This window comes from Talpa occidentalis, unplaced genomic scaffold (genome assembly GCF_014898055.3).
Source record: "Talpa occidentalis isolate TD23 unplaced genomic scaffold, MPIMG_talOcc4v2.1 talOcc4.2, whole genome shotgun sequence".
In the NCBI taxonomy this organism is placed as follows: Eukaryota; Metazoa; Chordata; class Mammalia; order Eulipotyphla; family Talpidae; genus Talpa; species Talpa occidentalis.
This window is the reverse complement of record NW_023602073.1, coordinates 2663265-2679954: the sequence shown is the minus strand read 5'-3', so window position 1 is coordinate 2679954 and position 16690 is coordinate 2663265. Positions and strand designations below refer to the sequence as shown.

The 16690-nt window shown below is 49.5% G+C and overlaps 1 protein-coding gene across 1 annotated transcript in view; it reads right to left on the bottom strand.

Annotated features, from left to right (window-relative positions):
• The window catches only part of LOC119251620 (zinc finger protein 28 homolog), a 35874-nt gene extending 20566 nt beyond the window's left edge, over positions 1 to 15308 (bottom strand). The window contains exons 1-3 of the mRNA XM_054698299.1: positions 15268 to 15308; positions 14844 to 15052; positions 7401 to 7541 (exon numbers count right to left, since the gene is read on the bottom strand). Of these exons, the coding sequence (XP_054554274.1) occupies positions 7401 to 7541; positions 14844 to 15052; positions 15268 to 15305 (388 nt within the window). The 5' untranslated portion in view covers positions 15306 to 15308. The remainder of the gene's footprint in view (positions 1 to 7400; positions 7542 to 14843; positions 15053 to 15267) is intronic.
• Positions 15309 to 16690: the final 1382 nt, after the last annotated feature.

The window sequence follows — 16690 nt, the reverse complement described above, 5'->3', positions numbered from 1 at the left end:
GAGATGTTCAACTACAAGCAACTATAAACTAGAGATGGGGTTTCTCAAACAGGGGGTTTTAGGGGGTGGAGGGAGGAGGGATTAGGGTTAAAATAAGGGGGGTAGGAATTGTCGGTGACTATAACCAAGATGAAAATGCATTCATTGTGCAAAATAAAAAATGATGCAAATTATATATAAAATAAAATTTTAAGAAAAGATGTTCAGCTGACAGAGTCAGAGAAGACACAACAGGTCATCACTTCTCAAACGGAAGGACAAAGGGGAGGAGAACTCGGCAATAACTCGGTGGCTGAGGTACGAGGAATGTTTTCCTAATATGCTGTCCGCATGACAGGCTGGTGGACACTGGAATTCCACACGCAACTAGACATGTGTGTGATGGATCAGGAACTCTAAGCTGAGAACAGAAATGTGGGAATCAGGGCCTCCCTGGTGGCACAAGAGTTTAAGTCTCAGCACTATGAAGCTGTCGGCAGCCATTGCAACAAGAATTAGAGTCCCAACAAGGGATCTACCCAGAAGGCGCAGCAGATCTCTCCTCTCTGCTGCTCCCCTCAGCAGTGTATTTCAGTCAGTCTGCCTGTTCTACTCTTGACTCTGACTCTGATGAATCCTCTCACCCCCTGCACATGTGGCCTACACCTGAGCACTATGTGCATAAATAAAATAAATAAATCTAAAAGAAAAAAAAAAAGAATTTGAGAATTCTCAGGATATTATTAATAATTGTCATCACCCTAGGGGGGAACACGGTGACCAGAACAAAAGACAAAAGGTATTGAAAGAAGTGGGAAAACAACTAGAAGAGACTAATATTTCTGTTGGAGAAAGAAAAAAAATAGACCATAGCAATGAAAGACTTTTGGAAAACATGACGCTAGGTATAAGAAAACAAACCTCTCAGGATATCTGTAAATTGATTCCATCATTTCATTTCCTGTGTAGAAAATCTTGCGTACCTCCACACACATATTGATTAGGACCCCATAAAAATAAATTTCTATTTGTAATAACTAAAAAACGGATTGAGAGTGTTTTTCCTCAACACAAAGCAAGTCCTTGACACAGCCACAGGCGACATCAACATTCCCAGTGAGAGAAGGACTAACAAAGATGCTCAGTGTCCCCTTATTCACAATGGGTTCGGGTGATGCTACACAACAGCAACAACAGAAAGACAACATGCATAAAAATGGTCACACCAAGTAATAATTCATTCTCTTTTTTTTTGGTGGGATCCTCGCCAGTGTCCGGGGATCGAACTAGCGCTGAAGAGGTTCTGTGCAGACTTGCAAACCAGCGCTCAACCACTGCACCACCAGGGGAGACCCTATAATTCATTCTTGGAAAACCAATGAAAGCCACAGTAAAGCGACTCTGGAAAGGAAAACCCAGTGAGCAGACTGTGAGTATAACACACACCCGTGTTCACACACACAGGAGCTCCTGTACGCTGCCAGGGAAATGACAACAGTAAGCAATGCATGTAGCAGAACCAAGGACAGAGACTCCCTGGGATAAACAAATCCAAAGGGTTAAACAATGAAGTAAACAAATGCAAAGACACAACAGCATCCAGTACACCATGAGCCTGCTGCACTGACAGCAACTCTCGCAAGGTAACCCGGCACACCCCAGTTCTAGGAAAACAAAAATGCATTCCTCTTATAGGCTCATTGATAAAAACGCTAATACGAGAAATGAAACAAGAGCAGAGAGAAGGTGGATGGCTCATTTCTGTGCACAGAAACTCACAGGACCTCCCAGCAGGAGTGGGCTCAGGATGCCATAAAAGCACCGTATGATGAAATGGGACAACACAATCCCCTCGCACTTTCGACCCTGTTCAAAATGGAAATGCGCAGCCACGAGGAAAGGACTGGAACACACAGCTCTGCAAATCACACACCCAAGCGGGTCCTAACACATGAACGTGCTCAATACGACCAGGCACGAAGGAAAAATGAATGAGAAGTACAAGAGACGAGATTTTACATCCGCTGGGATCGCAATGATTTAAAAAGAAAGAAAAGAACAAGTACTGTCAAAAATTGGGACCTGGCTCCCTTGCGCACTGCTGGGGCAAATAAATGATGCAGCCAAGAGGGAAGACAGGAAGGTGATTCTTGGGAAAAGGGAACTCACCATGACAGGAGGACACACCCCCACCCCGGGGTGTTCATCAATAGCAGGGACAGCAGTGACGGGCAGAGACCTCTGCTCACCTACAGTCACGGCACCACCAGTCATTACAGCCCAAAGCAAAAATCATCCCAAGCCCCAGTTGATGGATTAATGGATAAATAAGACTGGTAGATACACATAAGACAATATTAATGGGTCTCACAATGGAACTAAACAATGACACACACTACAATATGAAGGGACTCCTGTACGAGACCTATGAAATGACACAACAGTTAACAAGGCAATAAAATAAGAGATTCACCAAGAACACAAGGTGTAACAAGACTCCAATTAATACAGGTCTGAGTTGTCAAACTCTTGAAAACAGAAAGTAAATGGTGGACACAAGGGTTGAGGAACAGGACAGTTGGGAGTGAGAGTTTCATGAGTGCAGTATTTTATTACTGGGAAATGAAAAAATCTGGAAGGTGGTGACGGCTGAATAACACTGTCAGATACAAAATGCCAAAGAACACCACATGCAATAACAGCGAAAGGAGACTTTTTATTTTAAATTTAAATGAAGGGTCAGGGGCTTTCCTGGTGGCTAAAGGTTAAGACACAACCAATGGAGCTGTCCGCAGCCACTTCAGCACGAGTTCAATCCCCGTCCAGAGATCCACCCACATGGTACGGCAGACCTCCCCTGACTCGCCCACTATCTCTCGTCAATGTATTTCAGTCAGTCTGCCTGTTCTGTTCCCCACTCTGTCTCCGGTGGTGAATCCTGCCCCCCACCCCGCACACCTCTGGCCCGTAACCCAGTTTTTGTATGAAACAATAAGTATATCTTTTAAAAAATGAATGAATGAATAAATGAATGAATGAATAAATAGAGGGACAGGTTTAGTAGGAAGAGGAGAAAAAGAAAGCAAGAGTCACGATGGGCAGAAGAGCAGCCACTGCTGCTCCCCACAGTGCAAAGGTTTATAAAATGAAATACTTCCATGGTCACAAGTGACAGGAGAGCTGCAAAAATTAGGTTGTAAAATATATTCATTCTAACAATATTCTATAAGCATTCTATCGAAATTAATGGGCCTCCCAGGAGGCACAGCGGTATAGCGCTAGGTTGCGAAGCTGCCCACAGCCTCTGACATGCCAGTTCGATCCCTGGCTGCTCCCCGGCCACTAGAGGAGGGTCCCACATGGCGCGCAGATCTCTCCTGCCACCCGCTGCTCCCCTCAGCAGTGTACTTTGGTCCTTCTATCTGTTCTGCTCCCCCTCTGGCTCTCGTGAATTCTCTCACCCTCCGGCGCTTCTGACTGTACCCAGTGCTTGTATAAATAAATAAATAAATCTTTAATAAAAAACTAAAAAGAAAATACCCATTAACGATAACTTCAGCAAGAATCGTATGTATGACTAATGCACACACCTACTGTATTCCAGACTCAATGACAAATTCGTGAAGCTCATTATTAAAAACTACATTTACTGACCCCCTGAGTACTTTCTCACCCTGAACTCTGAGGTGTCACCACACACTGGCCAGTGGGAGGCAGAAAAGGGAGCAACCTCATCACTGAGAAATTGCATCCATCAGGTTTGGCCAAGAATGAGAACTGTAATGTGAACTGAAACACACACACACACACACACATACATACATACACACAGTGGTGCTGTTGTTAGCAACCATTAACATATCAGGTAATACTGAAGAGAAACTTATATTGGGTGAGACTAAACTCTGGAATAAAGAAATCCCTTTCTGCTGGAGGGAGACCTGGGCTGAGAAGGATCTAATTCCACACGGGAGGACACAACACAGGACGAGGTTTGCAAGTTGCATGAGTGGCAGCTGCCATCGGGACGGCTACAGGCGCAGTCAGGTGGGAGCCGAGCATGTGGTAGAAGGACTGGGCAGAGGCCCACGCTCAAGAGTAACTGGCAGAAATGGCAAAACACAGGTGACTGACTCACTCAGGAGAAGTGCAGACTGAAGACGGGAGACCAGATCGGAACACAGGGATTAGCTACATTCAGGAGCACAAGATACTCAAGCACTCAGGGACACGGAAAAGAAATCATCAGAGAGACCATGACAGAAGCAAACACAAAGAAATTTCATCTTCCAAAACACTGAAGACGGAGGAAAACTCACTAACACATACGACGAGGTCAACATTGTCCTATCCCCCCCAAAAAAAGACAGCATAAAAGGGAAAAATAGACTAACAGCACCAAAGAACAGAGAAGCGAAAATCCCCAACAAATTCTACCCGACTAAATACAGCAACATGGGGCCTCCCTGGTGAAGCAAGGAGTCAAGACAAAGAACTATGAAGCTATCCACAGCCCTTGCAGCATGAGTTCGATCCCCAGTCAGGGAACTGACCAACATGGCACACCTGACCTCTCCTGTCTCCCTGCTGCCCCCCTTAGTAGTGTATTTCACCAGATCTGCCTGTTCTGCTCCCCACTCTGTCTCTGCTGAATCCTCTCACCCACCACATGTCTGGCCTGTACCCCAGCTCTTATATGGATAAATAAATCAATCTATAAAATTCTAAATGGATTAAATATTGGGTGACGTAGTTGACAGAAAATATAGGAACACACTAAGGGCAGTTGCCACAAAGTGCACTAGGGAACACAACCCCAACACCAAAGGAAAAAAAGGCAAAAATCAACAAGCAGGACACCACCAAACCTAAAAGCTTTCATACCTCAAAAGAAACCAACCCAAAAACTGAAATGCAGTCTACAGAACAGAAAAAAAGAATCTGCATGCCAACACGAGACAAGGGGTTCATTCCAAAAATTTATAACATCCCCAAGCAATGCAAGAAACCACCTGATGACTCAATTAAAACTGGACAAAGGGGGGCCTCCCTGGTGACACAAGGGGTTGGGACGCAGCCTATGAAGCTTTCCGTAGCCTCTACAGCTAGTTCAATCCCTGGCCGGCACGGAGCAACCCACATGGCACTGCAGACCTCTCCTGACTAGTCCGCTGCTCCCCAATGCAGTGTGTTTCAGTCAGTCGGCCTGTTCTGTTCCCCACTTTCTCTGGTGAATCCTCTCACCCCCTGTACCTCTCGCCTGCACCCCAGTTCTGACATGCATAAATAAATAAATCTTACAAAAAAAATGGACAAAGGAACTACATAAACTCTTTTAGAGAGGGAATTCTGAATTTCTACAGATAATAAGAATGTTCACCTTAACTTATTGTAAGAGAAATGTAAATCGAAAACACACTTAGATGCCACCTCACCCCTTGAGAAGTCCCAAATAAAAACGAATGCATTTATACAAAATGGGGGATGGGAGGTGAAAATTTTATGGGGACTATAACGAAGATGAAAATGATTCCGCTCTGCAAAAATGAAAATGATGTGAAAGTACGTAAAATAGTGTTTAAAAAAGACAAAGACTGAAAAAAAAAAAAAAAATATGGAATGAAGAACGCTGGAGAGGGCGCAGAGAAAATGGAGCACTCACCCGCGGCTGGTGGCCATGACAGTCGGAACAGACCCTGTGGATGAGGGTGCGGAGGTTTCTTAAGGAAATAAAAACGGAAATTCCATGTCATCTGCAATACTTCTACACGTTATCCTCACGGGAAAACTCAAACACAAAAAGATTTATCCCACCCGGGAGCAGAGCAACTCTGTTCCGAACAGCACAGTCATGGCCCAACCTGCATCCCTTCGCCAGAGGCGGAGCAAAAAGGGTGGAGCACATGCAGGGGAGCACTGCAGGGTCATGAGGAAGGAGCAAAGGTCACACTGAGGATAAAATGGGTGGACAAGGAGGTGATAGTCTATTTTCTTTTAAAAAGATTTATTTATTCATGCATACAGGAGCTGGGGTACAGGCCAGAAGTGTGGGGAGGGGGGTGAGAGGATTCAGCAGACAGAGCAGGGAAAAGAACAGGCAGATTGACTGAAATACACTGCTGAGGGACCCAGCAGGCCACTCAGGTCTGCTGCGCCACGTGGGTTGCCTCCTGGCTGGCCGGGGGACGGAACTTATGCTAAGGAGACTGCAGACAGCCCCATCGGTTGCATCTCAACCCCTTGCGCCACCAGGGAGGCCACGGGAGGTGCTATTCTTCAATGAAACAAACCAAAAACTAGAGACACATATGAGATGGCTTCACTAATCTGTGGAAAATAAATATCCAAAAAATATTTACAGGCAAAATACTTGAATAAAACTTGAACAGGGTCATGTGAAGGTAAAGATGACCACCAGAGGGAACAGGGGAAAGGGTGGAGAAGTCACGGAGGGAGGCAGATGGGGGATGGGCCAGGGGGTTTGGTAGAGGGGAAACAAGGGGTAGGGCAAGACCCATTAGGATTGTAGGAAAAAACTGGCAACTCTTTCAGCAGAAGGCTTTTAGTGCTCCACATGTCAATGACAGATCGAGGAGGGAAAATAAGTAAAAGAAATACAAAAAAGTGTAAGAAACTTTGAAATTATTACAAAAAACGGAATTTCCCCAAGGTCACACACGGTGTTCTCAAACATGGCAGGAACTTTGGGGAAGGCAAAGGCTGGAGAGTGTCACTGGACTGGGGAACAACTTAGGGTGCTGGGAAGCATCACTAGAAATGCATTCAGACAACAACAAGGAGAAATGCACAGGAGCAGCGCAAACAATGCCCAGATAAAAGGACTCTGAACAGCCTGCTGGGTATCTGGGGTTTGCAGACCCCCTGAGAGAGGAGCAGGGGCAGGGATGGAAGGACGCCCCAGTGGACTCAACGTCACACGTGCCAAGGCTGACGCCTGCATGAAAGTCTCCGAGAGTGACCTGGGACACAGTATAGGATTTCAGCAACTGCACAGAAGCCTTAAAAATTCAGCTGTCCTTTTCAAATGACACGTGGCTCCTTCACCCCCACCTGCACTCGGGGCCTCAGGCCCATCCTCCTCCTCCTCCTCCTCCTCCTCCTGCACCCTGCACCTGACCAGCGCAGAGCTGGGAAGTGTTTCTGTCCAGCGGGGTGAAGAGCCACAGGCCACACCTTCAGCGACATCAACGGAGACCCAGGTACAGACTCTGCGCTGCGGGAGCACCAGGGCAGAGCCCCATCTTCACGCACGCTGGACATGGGAAGGGCCTGGACCTACACCACACCTTTCCCTGGTGAGGAATGTGTCCCTGCAGAAAACTATGTTTCTCATGTGCATGTCCAGGGATGAACTCGCATAAAGTCAATGCACCGCGAGCTGAAGCCAACACGCCACTCACCAGAGATTCGTCCACGGTCGCTGCTCTCACAGACGCGCCAGGGCTCGGGAGCGGCGCTTGGGGGCGCTGGGGTCCAGCACAGAGGACAGAGGCGGCTGCCGGGTCCCGGGAGTCTCCTGGCCAGAGCCCGCCACACGCTGCCTGGAGACACCAAAGAGTCACCGCGTGTGGCAGCGGGTGGCACTTCTAGCAGGGCAGGAACGGCCCCGAGTCCACGCGCGGCAGAGCCTGGGCGGACGGTTCACCACAACTTAGTAAAAGGTGACACTGCCCACTGCCTGCGCCACAGTCACGCAGGAGCAACCGTCTCAGAGCTGAGGAGTCGCTGCAGAGTGTGGACTCGACTTCCAAGGAGACGACCTTCCCGCCCTCCGCTCCAGGACACCAACAGCGCCGCGTCCCCTGGGTGCTCTCGTGCAGGCTGGAGGCGGGAATGCAGCGGCCAGCAGGACGCCGCCTGGGGGGGAACGCGCAGCGCCCTGGATATTCAGTCCACAAGCCTCTAACGCCCCACGAGCTCCCCCACGCCCTGCAAACCAGTTTCCCGGGACTTCCCCGCACCCACAGGGCCGCCTCCCGCTGGCAACCCGCGCGTCGTCACACGCCCCCACTGGGCCCGTGAATCTCGTGCGGGCGCAATAACCCCCCCCAAGAAATGCTGTCTGGCTCCCCTCTCTCTCACCGCCCGACTTTTGGGGGCCCCCCCAGGAGTCAGCGCGTATGCGCACAGGCGGAACCGCTCATCCCCAGGCCCTCGCCTTAGGGACCCCGTGCCCCACCCTGGGAAGACCCCGGAAGCGTCCGGGAACACCCCGAATGGCCGGGACGGTTTCCCCAACGGCCTCCGCCCCCGGCACCCTGTGCGCTCCGCGGGGATGCGGCTCCAAAGCGCCGGACTCCACGGGGCCGGAGCCAAGCTCGCCCTCGCCCCCCGCTCCCCAACCCACCCGGTGCCTCCGCTCCCCCAGCCCGGCCTCCAGGGACAAACCCAGCCCTCACCTCGGGGCGCCACAGGTCTCCCGGAGACTGGGGATGTTATGGAGGGGCGTGGGCGGGGCGCGCCTGTGCAGACCGCGGTTGCTCCACCCAGAAACCTCAGCGGGAACGACAGGGCTCGAGACTACATTTCCCACAAACCCTTGCGTAGCCCATCAGGCCATGGTTGGGGCGGGGTTGCGGCCGGGAAGTGGGAGGAGTGGAGGTTGAGGAGAGAGGGCGGGAGGGCGAGGCCCGGGAAAACTGCAGGGCCCATAAAGGGTTCAGGGCTCTGAGGGAAGAGAGCTCAACAGGGCCGCCCGGGGGCTGAAGGGGTTAAGCACCGCGCTGACTCAGAAGGTATCCGCCCCTCCACAGCAGGGAGTGACCCACAGGGGGGGGCTGACCTCTCCTGTCCTGCCTGCTGCTCCCCTCAGCAGTGATTCCTCTCTGCCTGCCTGTTCTGCGCCCCACTCTGTCTCTGGTGAATCCTCCCCATCTCTCTCTCTCTCTCTCACACACACACACCCCTTTGGCCTGCACCCCAGCTCTTGCATGAATTTAAAAAATATACATAAGAAGTTCACATATAGTCTAAATAAGACATTCAGATACCAAGACACATTTCATCAAAATCAAGATTCAGGTATTTAAGAAGCATCTTGACCTTTTGATATTTGGATCAGAGTCGGTGTTCAACAGAAAGATGCTGTGCTTAGCTAATGTGAATGCACAAGAATTCCACGCTGTTATGAAAAGCTCACCTGCTCTTTCATCACATGCTTGTGAAGATTTCTTTTGGCAACAACGTCCAGTAATATTCATAGCTCCATAACTACCATGAAGACACATGAGGATATTAATAAACTGTTAGTGTATTCCCTGAAGGAGAAAATGATGAAATGAGTTGAACTTCAGCACATTTCTCTAACTTTTATGCCCACAATGAAGTCCACGGCTCCTCTGGGTGATTGACATCAATCTTTTCAGTCACCCACAAACAGCATATCCATTTAGATTTTCTTCATTCAAGATACATGACACCATCGTCAATGTACCCAAGCAATTAAGATGTAAAGAAACTCATCACCTGGAGGAGGGTCCCTTAGATGTTTGACACACAAAAGTCAAATACATGACTCCATGTACATACCAGGAGAAAGCCACAGAGTGAAGTGATTTAGGGCTCAATTATATTCATCAGGTCTCTTCACAACATCTCAAGTATGGTTGATAAAAAAGGACATAGAAAATAACTATACAGCTCCCCACACCATCGTCTTGAACTCTTACTTTTGTTTTAAGACTGATTTTATTCATTTATGCATACAAGAGCAGAGGGGTAAGCCAGAAGTGTAGGGGGTGAGAGGATTTGCCAGAGTCACAGTGGGGAGTAGAACACACAGGATGACTAAAATACACTGCTGAGGGGAGCAGCAGACCAGACAGGAGAGGTCTGCCACACCATGTGGCTAGCTCCCTGGCTGGATGGAGATCAAACTCATGCTGCAGAGGCCACAGATAGCTTCACCGTGCTGTACTTTTAACCCCTTGCACCACCAGGGAGGCCCACATTTTCCTTTCTCACAGGATATCACTTCAACAAAGCAAAGGCCACTTCCGTGATTACTGTTCTTACCACCACTCAGAGAAAATTTACCACTGTCAAAAACTTCCCATGAACATACTGACAGAATAAAAATCTGCAAAGAGCTGATGAGACCCAGCAACAACAAAGAAAATAATCCAGTCAAAAAATGGGCAGAAGAGCTAAAAAGAAACTTCTCTGAAGAGGAAATGCAAATGGCCAACAAACATATGAAAAAATGTTCAACATCACTTGTAATCAGGGAAATGCAAACCAAAACTACCATGAGATACCATCTCACACCAGTGAGAATGGCACATATTAAAAAAACTAGCAACAACAAATGTTGGCGAGGGTGTGGAGAAAAAGGAACTCTCCTGCACTGCTGGTGGGAGTGCAAACTGGTCCAACCACTGTGGAGAGCTGTGTGGAGATTTCTGGACCTACTAAACATAGAGCTTCCATAGGATCCAGCAATTCCACTCCTAGGTATTTACCCAAAGGACACAGAAACATCCATTCCAAAGAGCACCTGCACCCCTATGTTTATAGCAGCACTGTTTACAATAGCTAAGCTTTGGAAACAGCCCAAATGCCCAAAAAATAGATGACTGGATCAAGAAGATGTGGGACATAGACACCATGGAATATTACTCAGCATTCAAAAAAGATAAACACATGCAATTTGCAGGAACATGGATGGCGTTGGAAGAGATCATGCTCAGCGAAATAAGCCAAAAAGAAAAAGAAAAATACCGGATGGTCTCACTCATAGTAGGAATCTAGAAAACTTAAATAAGGGACCAGGAAAATGAATATAAGAAAGTGAAAATCAAAATCAACAAAAAACTATGAAGCAGAGACACTTTTTGGGGGGTGGGAGGGGAGGGACTGGGGTCAGAATGGGGCGTTTGCAATTGTATGGGGGAATATAAAAATAAAATTTATTTTTTAAATTAAAAAAAAATAATCACTTCAATAAATGCAGATAAACTGTCCAAGGTTTGGACACTGGAAAAGTAGCACAGTGTGGCCAACGGGGGTAAGAAGGGAAACCAGGCGGGGAGCAAGACCCCATCCGGGGACTGAGAACCAGGCACAGGATCCTGTGTGGGGGTCACGCCCTAGCAGCGGGCACTGCACAGGATGACAGCCAGTGTTTTGGACCTGACAGCCCTGGAACTGAGACCTAGAGTGCAGCATTCGGGGGCGGGATCCACACAGCTGCAGGCACAGAGCTGGGTGAACGCGCGGCAGACACTGCACCTGGCTTGAAGGACAGCCCCTGTGTTGAGGTGCCCCCCCCCCAACTTTTTCTCAGAGAACCACTGCGGAGAAGCACAGGACAGCAAGTGCAGGTCTCCGGCACTACCCAGTCACCAGAACAAAGGCACCGACGAGCTGATCCCCGCTGGAACTGAGTAAAGCCAGAGGGCAGGAACTGCAAGGGGCAGAGCCCAGCAACATGACATCAGGGCCCTGGTGGTGTTTTGGCTCCCGGTGCTGGACTCAGCCGCTGAACAGATGTCAGCAGGTTGACTCTGTGTTGAGGACTCTCCAGGCCAACTATACGGAACTTAGGCATCCGTGGACTTCTGCTATCTGCTGGGGGTGTGGGGGAGATATTCCTAAATCCAATTCTCCCAGATACTAAGGGATGACTATAAAGTTTCTGGGGGCTTAAAAGTCATACATGGATTTTCCACCGCCTGGGATCAGCGCCCCAACCCCATGTTGCTTAAGGGTCAGTCAACTGTAAAAGCAAAACCAATCATGAGAGCAGAAAATACATGTGGTTCTGCTGGCAGGACAATCACAGACACTGCTGCTACAACTGCAATTGGATGCCACCATTAAATAAAATGCTACATTTCAATTAGAATTAGGGAAAATCAAGATGCATTTTACCTCTTCCTGATTCCATACTCCTGTCTGATGGAAGGATAAAGGGCAGAGTTCAGTGAACAGGGAGTGTTCAAGGTGGGGAATCTGAGCAGGCTGGAGACCAGCTCCAGCTAGATGTCCTGTCAGGGATCTCAGCAGGAGAGGACGGCCTTGGTGAAGTTTTTGGGAGGGCTGAGGGGAAGTGGAGCCAGGTAGGAGTGAGGAAGACACAGACACCTTCTCTCCTGCAAGTATCTCCTCCTAAGGGTCTCAGCAGGTCTTCCTTTATACCTTAAGGCCAGCAGTGAGATGACATCAGCATAAGCATCAAAGCAGAACAGAGGCCATCATTACATGTTTCCTCATGAACATACAAAGACCCTCTTGATCTCATACTACAAAAGGACACTTCCTTCATTTGATTAAGAAAATCTACAGGGACAATGACTCCCCTAGGTACAGCTCTTTTTGTAATGTAATCGATTGTCTAAGACAGTACAATGTTCAGTAACAATCAATCACCCTGTGAAGCCTTCCTAATTTCCTAGTGGACATGAAAGTCCATTGTTATGCTCTATGACTAAAATCAACCCATTCCCTAGTACTCAATTCCTCCAGCCCATTACCAATTACTTCAAAGTGATCAAAAGTAACTCATCAATAGTGTTTAGTTCTACAGAAATCTAACCTTCAACTAGAAATACCGAACCTCCACAAAGCTGCACACTGTTAACATTTCGCATACACCAGGAGATGTACTGTTGCCGCAAACAGGTACCCCCAGGTTAGGCACAGCGAGTTCAGGGCAGCTTGTTCTCCATAGTTCTCAGGGCCAAAACATTTCTTTCCTAACTATATCTTTAACAATTTTTACTTCTTTTGTGACAGTTCATGCGTAATAACAAGAAGCCAATTGTCACCTGGGTCCCAATTAGGTTTTCACAGGCCAATGAATAACTAACTTACTTCAGCATTAACCAGGAACAAAGAGGAGAGCTTTAGAAGGCTTTGCCTTGGAGACTCCCTAGTTCCAATCTTCTTTGGGAATTGCAAGAACTACCATCTCCGGGAAGTACAACTTTCCCTCCTCAGAGGAGCACAGGGACTCCCCACTTCTCAGAGTCTCTCCTAATGCCCCCACGATGTCAAGAGACAGCATGGGAGGCGCAGCCTCCCGCAGAGCAGGCTGGGAAGGGTGAGAACAAGCAATAGAATAAAGTGGGCTGCCCTTACTTCCTCATGCAAAGAGGAGGATACCAATGTACAGAAATGTCCAGAAAAACAGGTCCGGAGGCCCATGTCCGAGGCTTCCGTTCCAATGAACGAAAGCAAGAAGTCATTGTAAACAGGTGGGGGACACACTTGGAGGTCACAGGCCAGCTGGTGAGAGAGAAGACCCAGCAGAGGTCTGAGGACAGAGCAGGGAGGCTCAGGACAGCTGAGACCAAAGACTGACACAGCTGAGGCAGGTCTACTCTTGCTGGGCTCTTCCCAGGGATGTTCTTCATAAATGCTCCGGTGCAGTGGCGCGCGATGAAATGTTACTCAGGGATCAAGAAAGACAAACTCTCGCCATCTGCGGTAACAAGGGTGGAGCTGGAAGGGTACACTAGCCCATGGAGTCAGAAGGAAGAAGACAAATACCGGATGGTCTCACTGATACGTGGAATATAGAGAAAGCAAAAAAAAGAAATCAAGAAAAAGACAAAACTAGCGAACTGACCACAGAGCTGAGGTGCACAGCAAAGGATGGAGAGTGAGGGGGGCGAGACAGGAGAGGAAACACAGTGATGGTCCACGTCTGTGCCACAGTGGGAGGCCCAAAAGTTTGTTTTTTTTTTAAAAAAAAAAGATTTATTTAGGGCCTCCCCAGTGGCGGTGGGAGAGCTATGGGGACTACTGAAAGAAAAAAGAAATGCTCTGGTGCGGAGTGAGGCCTGGAGGCAGGGCACCTGAGAGCTGAGAGGAGACAAGAGGCTGCCCACACAGAAGAGCCTTCATGACTGATGCCTGAGGGGAAAGTGTGTGCAGGGGCCTGGGTTAGGGGGCTGACAGAAAGGGTGGCGTGGCAGGCGACGAATACTTGAAGACCACAGGTTTGGGAAAATCACAACTGGAAAGCACCATAAAGGGAGGATGTGATCCCAGGTCCACCCGGGGGGTGTGGCACTCCATGTATGGTTGGTGTTAAAATTCTCCTAGCAAACGCCAACAGCTTGATAGCTGTGATCAGCTCTAGAAGGGAATCAGCCAGACTTTTGAAAGTTCCCGGAAGAATTCCTCCCTCATTCCTTCTCATGTGCCATCCCCCTCATGTAATGCTCACTTATCTCCAGAACCTTCCATGTCTTAGATGTGCCTTTCATCTGTCTCCCCCTCATCCATATTCCAGGTGAGCAGCCTCAGAAGACCTAGAAAGACTGGGTCACAGGTCTTGTTCCCACCAATAATCTCATTAGCTACTGTTCCTGCTGGTCCTTGATGTTGGGGTCACAAGTGATTCACCAGGACCAAGGCAGTCTCAGATAGCCCTTGTCTGATTTCCACCCCTCAGTGTGCTCTGAAAGCATATGAGAACTTGGAGGAATTCTAGACTGAGGACTGCTAAGCGCTCACAGGCTTTGTGGACATAGTCCCTATCAGCTGCTGTTACTAAGGACCCCTTGGCGTTCTTGAAAATTGTCCAGTATGTCCTTCTTCCAAAGCATTGATTGCCAGTGTACACAGGTCAGAGACAATGGGACTTACATACATAGATGTTCTAGGACATAATTCTGGAGTTGAACCCCATCAAATTTGAGCACAAATATGGTTCAAGAAATGAATTAATCTGTAATTCCTTAAGAAGCACTTCTAACATTTTTTAGTGTTTCATTTACAATCATGGCCGAAGCGAGAGTTTGGTTGGATCAAAAGAAGACAGAAGTTGAGTAAAATCAGGAAAGAAATGTGTTTCCAGAATTAGGACAATATTTAGAGGAAGTCCAAACACCCACTTCGATATGGTGATCTCAATTTGCACTGCAGAGTGTGGACTCCACTTCCAGCGAGACGACGCCCCGAACGCACTGTTCTGCCAGGACACCCCGGCCGAGGCTCCGCGCCCTTCCCTTCCTCCACTCCGGTGAACGCCCCACAGCGCCGAGTCCCCTGGGTGTGCACGTGCAGATGGGAGGCGGGAATGCAGCGGCCAGCAGGACGCCGCCTGGGGGGGAACGCGCAGCGCGCCCAGAAATTCAGTCCACAAACCTCTAACGCCCCAGGAACTCTCCCCACCCCCCGCCCCGCAAACCCAGTTTCCCGACACAGGGCCGCCTCCCCGGGCAACCCGCGGGCCTCTCCCGCCCCACCTGGGGTGCGCGAATCTCGCCCAGGCCCCCCCCAACCCGAGAAACGCCGCCGGGCTCTCCCCTCCCTCACCGCCCGACTTTCGGGGGGCCAGAGGAGTCACCGCGCATGCGCACAGGCGGACCCGCGCTTCTCCAAGCCCCCGCCTCGGGGACCCCGTCCCCCGCCCCGGGAAGACCCCGGGCAGCGTCTGGGGACAGGGCCGGGCGGCCGCGCCGGGGAAACCCGGAATGGCCGGGACGTTCTCCCCAACGGCCTCCGCCCCCGGCCCCCGCGCGCCCCGGCGGGAATCGGCTCCAAAGCGTCCGACTCCACGGGCCGGGGCCCCGCTCGCCCGCGCCCCCAACCCCCCGACGCCTCCGCTCCCCCGAGCCCGGCCTCCCGGGACAAACCCCGCGCTCACCTCAGGGGGCCGCAGCGCTCCGGACGCGCCGAAACTTCCGGACGCGCAGATCGCGGAAGCCCCGCCCAGAAACCTCCGCGGGAACCACGGGGGCTCAGACTACATTTCCCACGATGCCCTGCGCAGGCCGTGGGGCCGTCGTTGGGGTGGGGTTGCGGCCGAGCAGTGGGAGGAGTGGAGGTTGAGGAGAACCGGCGGGTGGGCGAGGCCCATGAAAACTGAGGGGCCCAGAACCGGCTCAGGGCTCTGAGGGAAGAGAGCTCAACAGGGCCGCCCGGGGGCTGAAGGGGTTAAGCACCGCGCTGACTCAGAAGCTGTCCGCCCCTCCACAGCAGGGAGCGACCCACTGGGCAAGGCTGACCTCTCCTGTCCTGCCTGCTGCTCCCCTCAGCAGTGTATTCCTCTCTGTCTGCCTGTTCTGCGCCCCACTCTGTCTCTGGTGAATCCTCCCCATCTCTCTCTCTCTCACACACACACACACTCCCCCCTTTGGCCTGCACCCCAGCTCTTGTATGAATTAATTTAAAAAATATACATAAGAAGTTCACATATAGTCTAAATAAGACACTCAGATACCAAGACACATTTCATCAAATCAAGATTCAGGTATTTAAGAAGCATCTTGACCTCCTGATATCTGGATCACAGAGTCGGTGTTCAACAGAAAGATGCTGTGCTTAGCTAATGTGAATGCACAAGAATTCCACGCTGTTATGAAAAGCTCACCTGCTCTTTCATCACATGCCTGTGAAAATTTCTTTTGGCAACAACGTCCAATAATATTCATGGCTCCATTATTACCATGAAGACACATGAGGATATTAATAAACTATTAGTGTATTTCCTGAAGGAGATAATGAAATGAGTTGAACTTCAGCACGTTTCTCTGCCTAACTTTTATACCCACAATGAAGTCCACGACTCCTCTGGGTGATTGAGATCAATCTTTTCAGTCAGCCACAACCAGTATATCCATTTAGATTTTCTTCATCCATGATACATGACACCATCATAAATGTACTGAAGCAATTAAGATGTAAAGAAACTCATCATCTGGAAAGGGTCTCTTAGATGTTTGAAGCACGAAAGTCA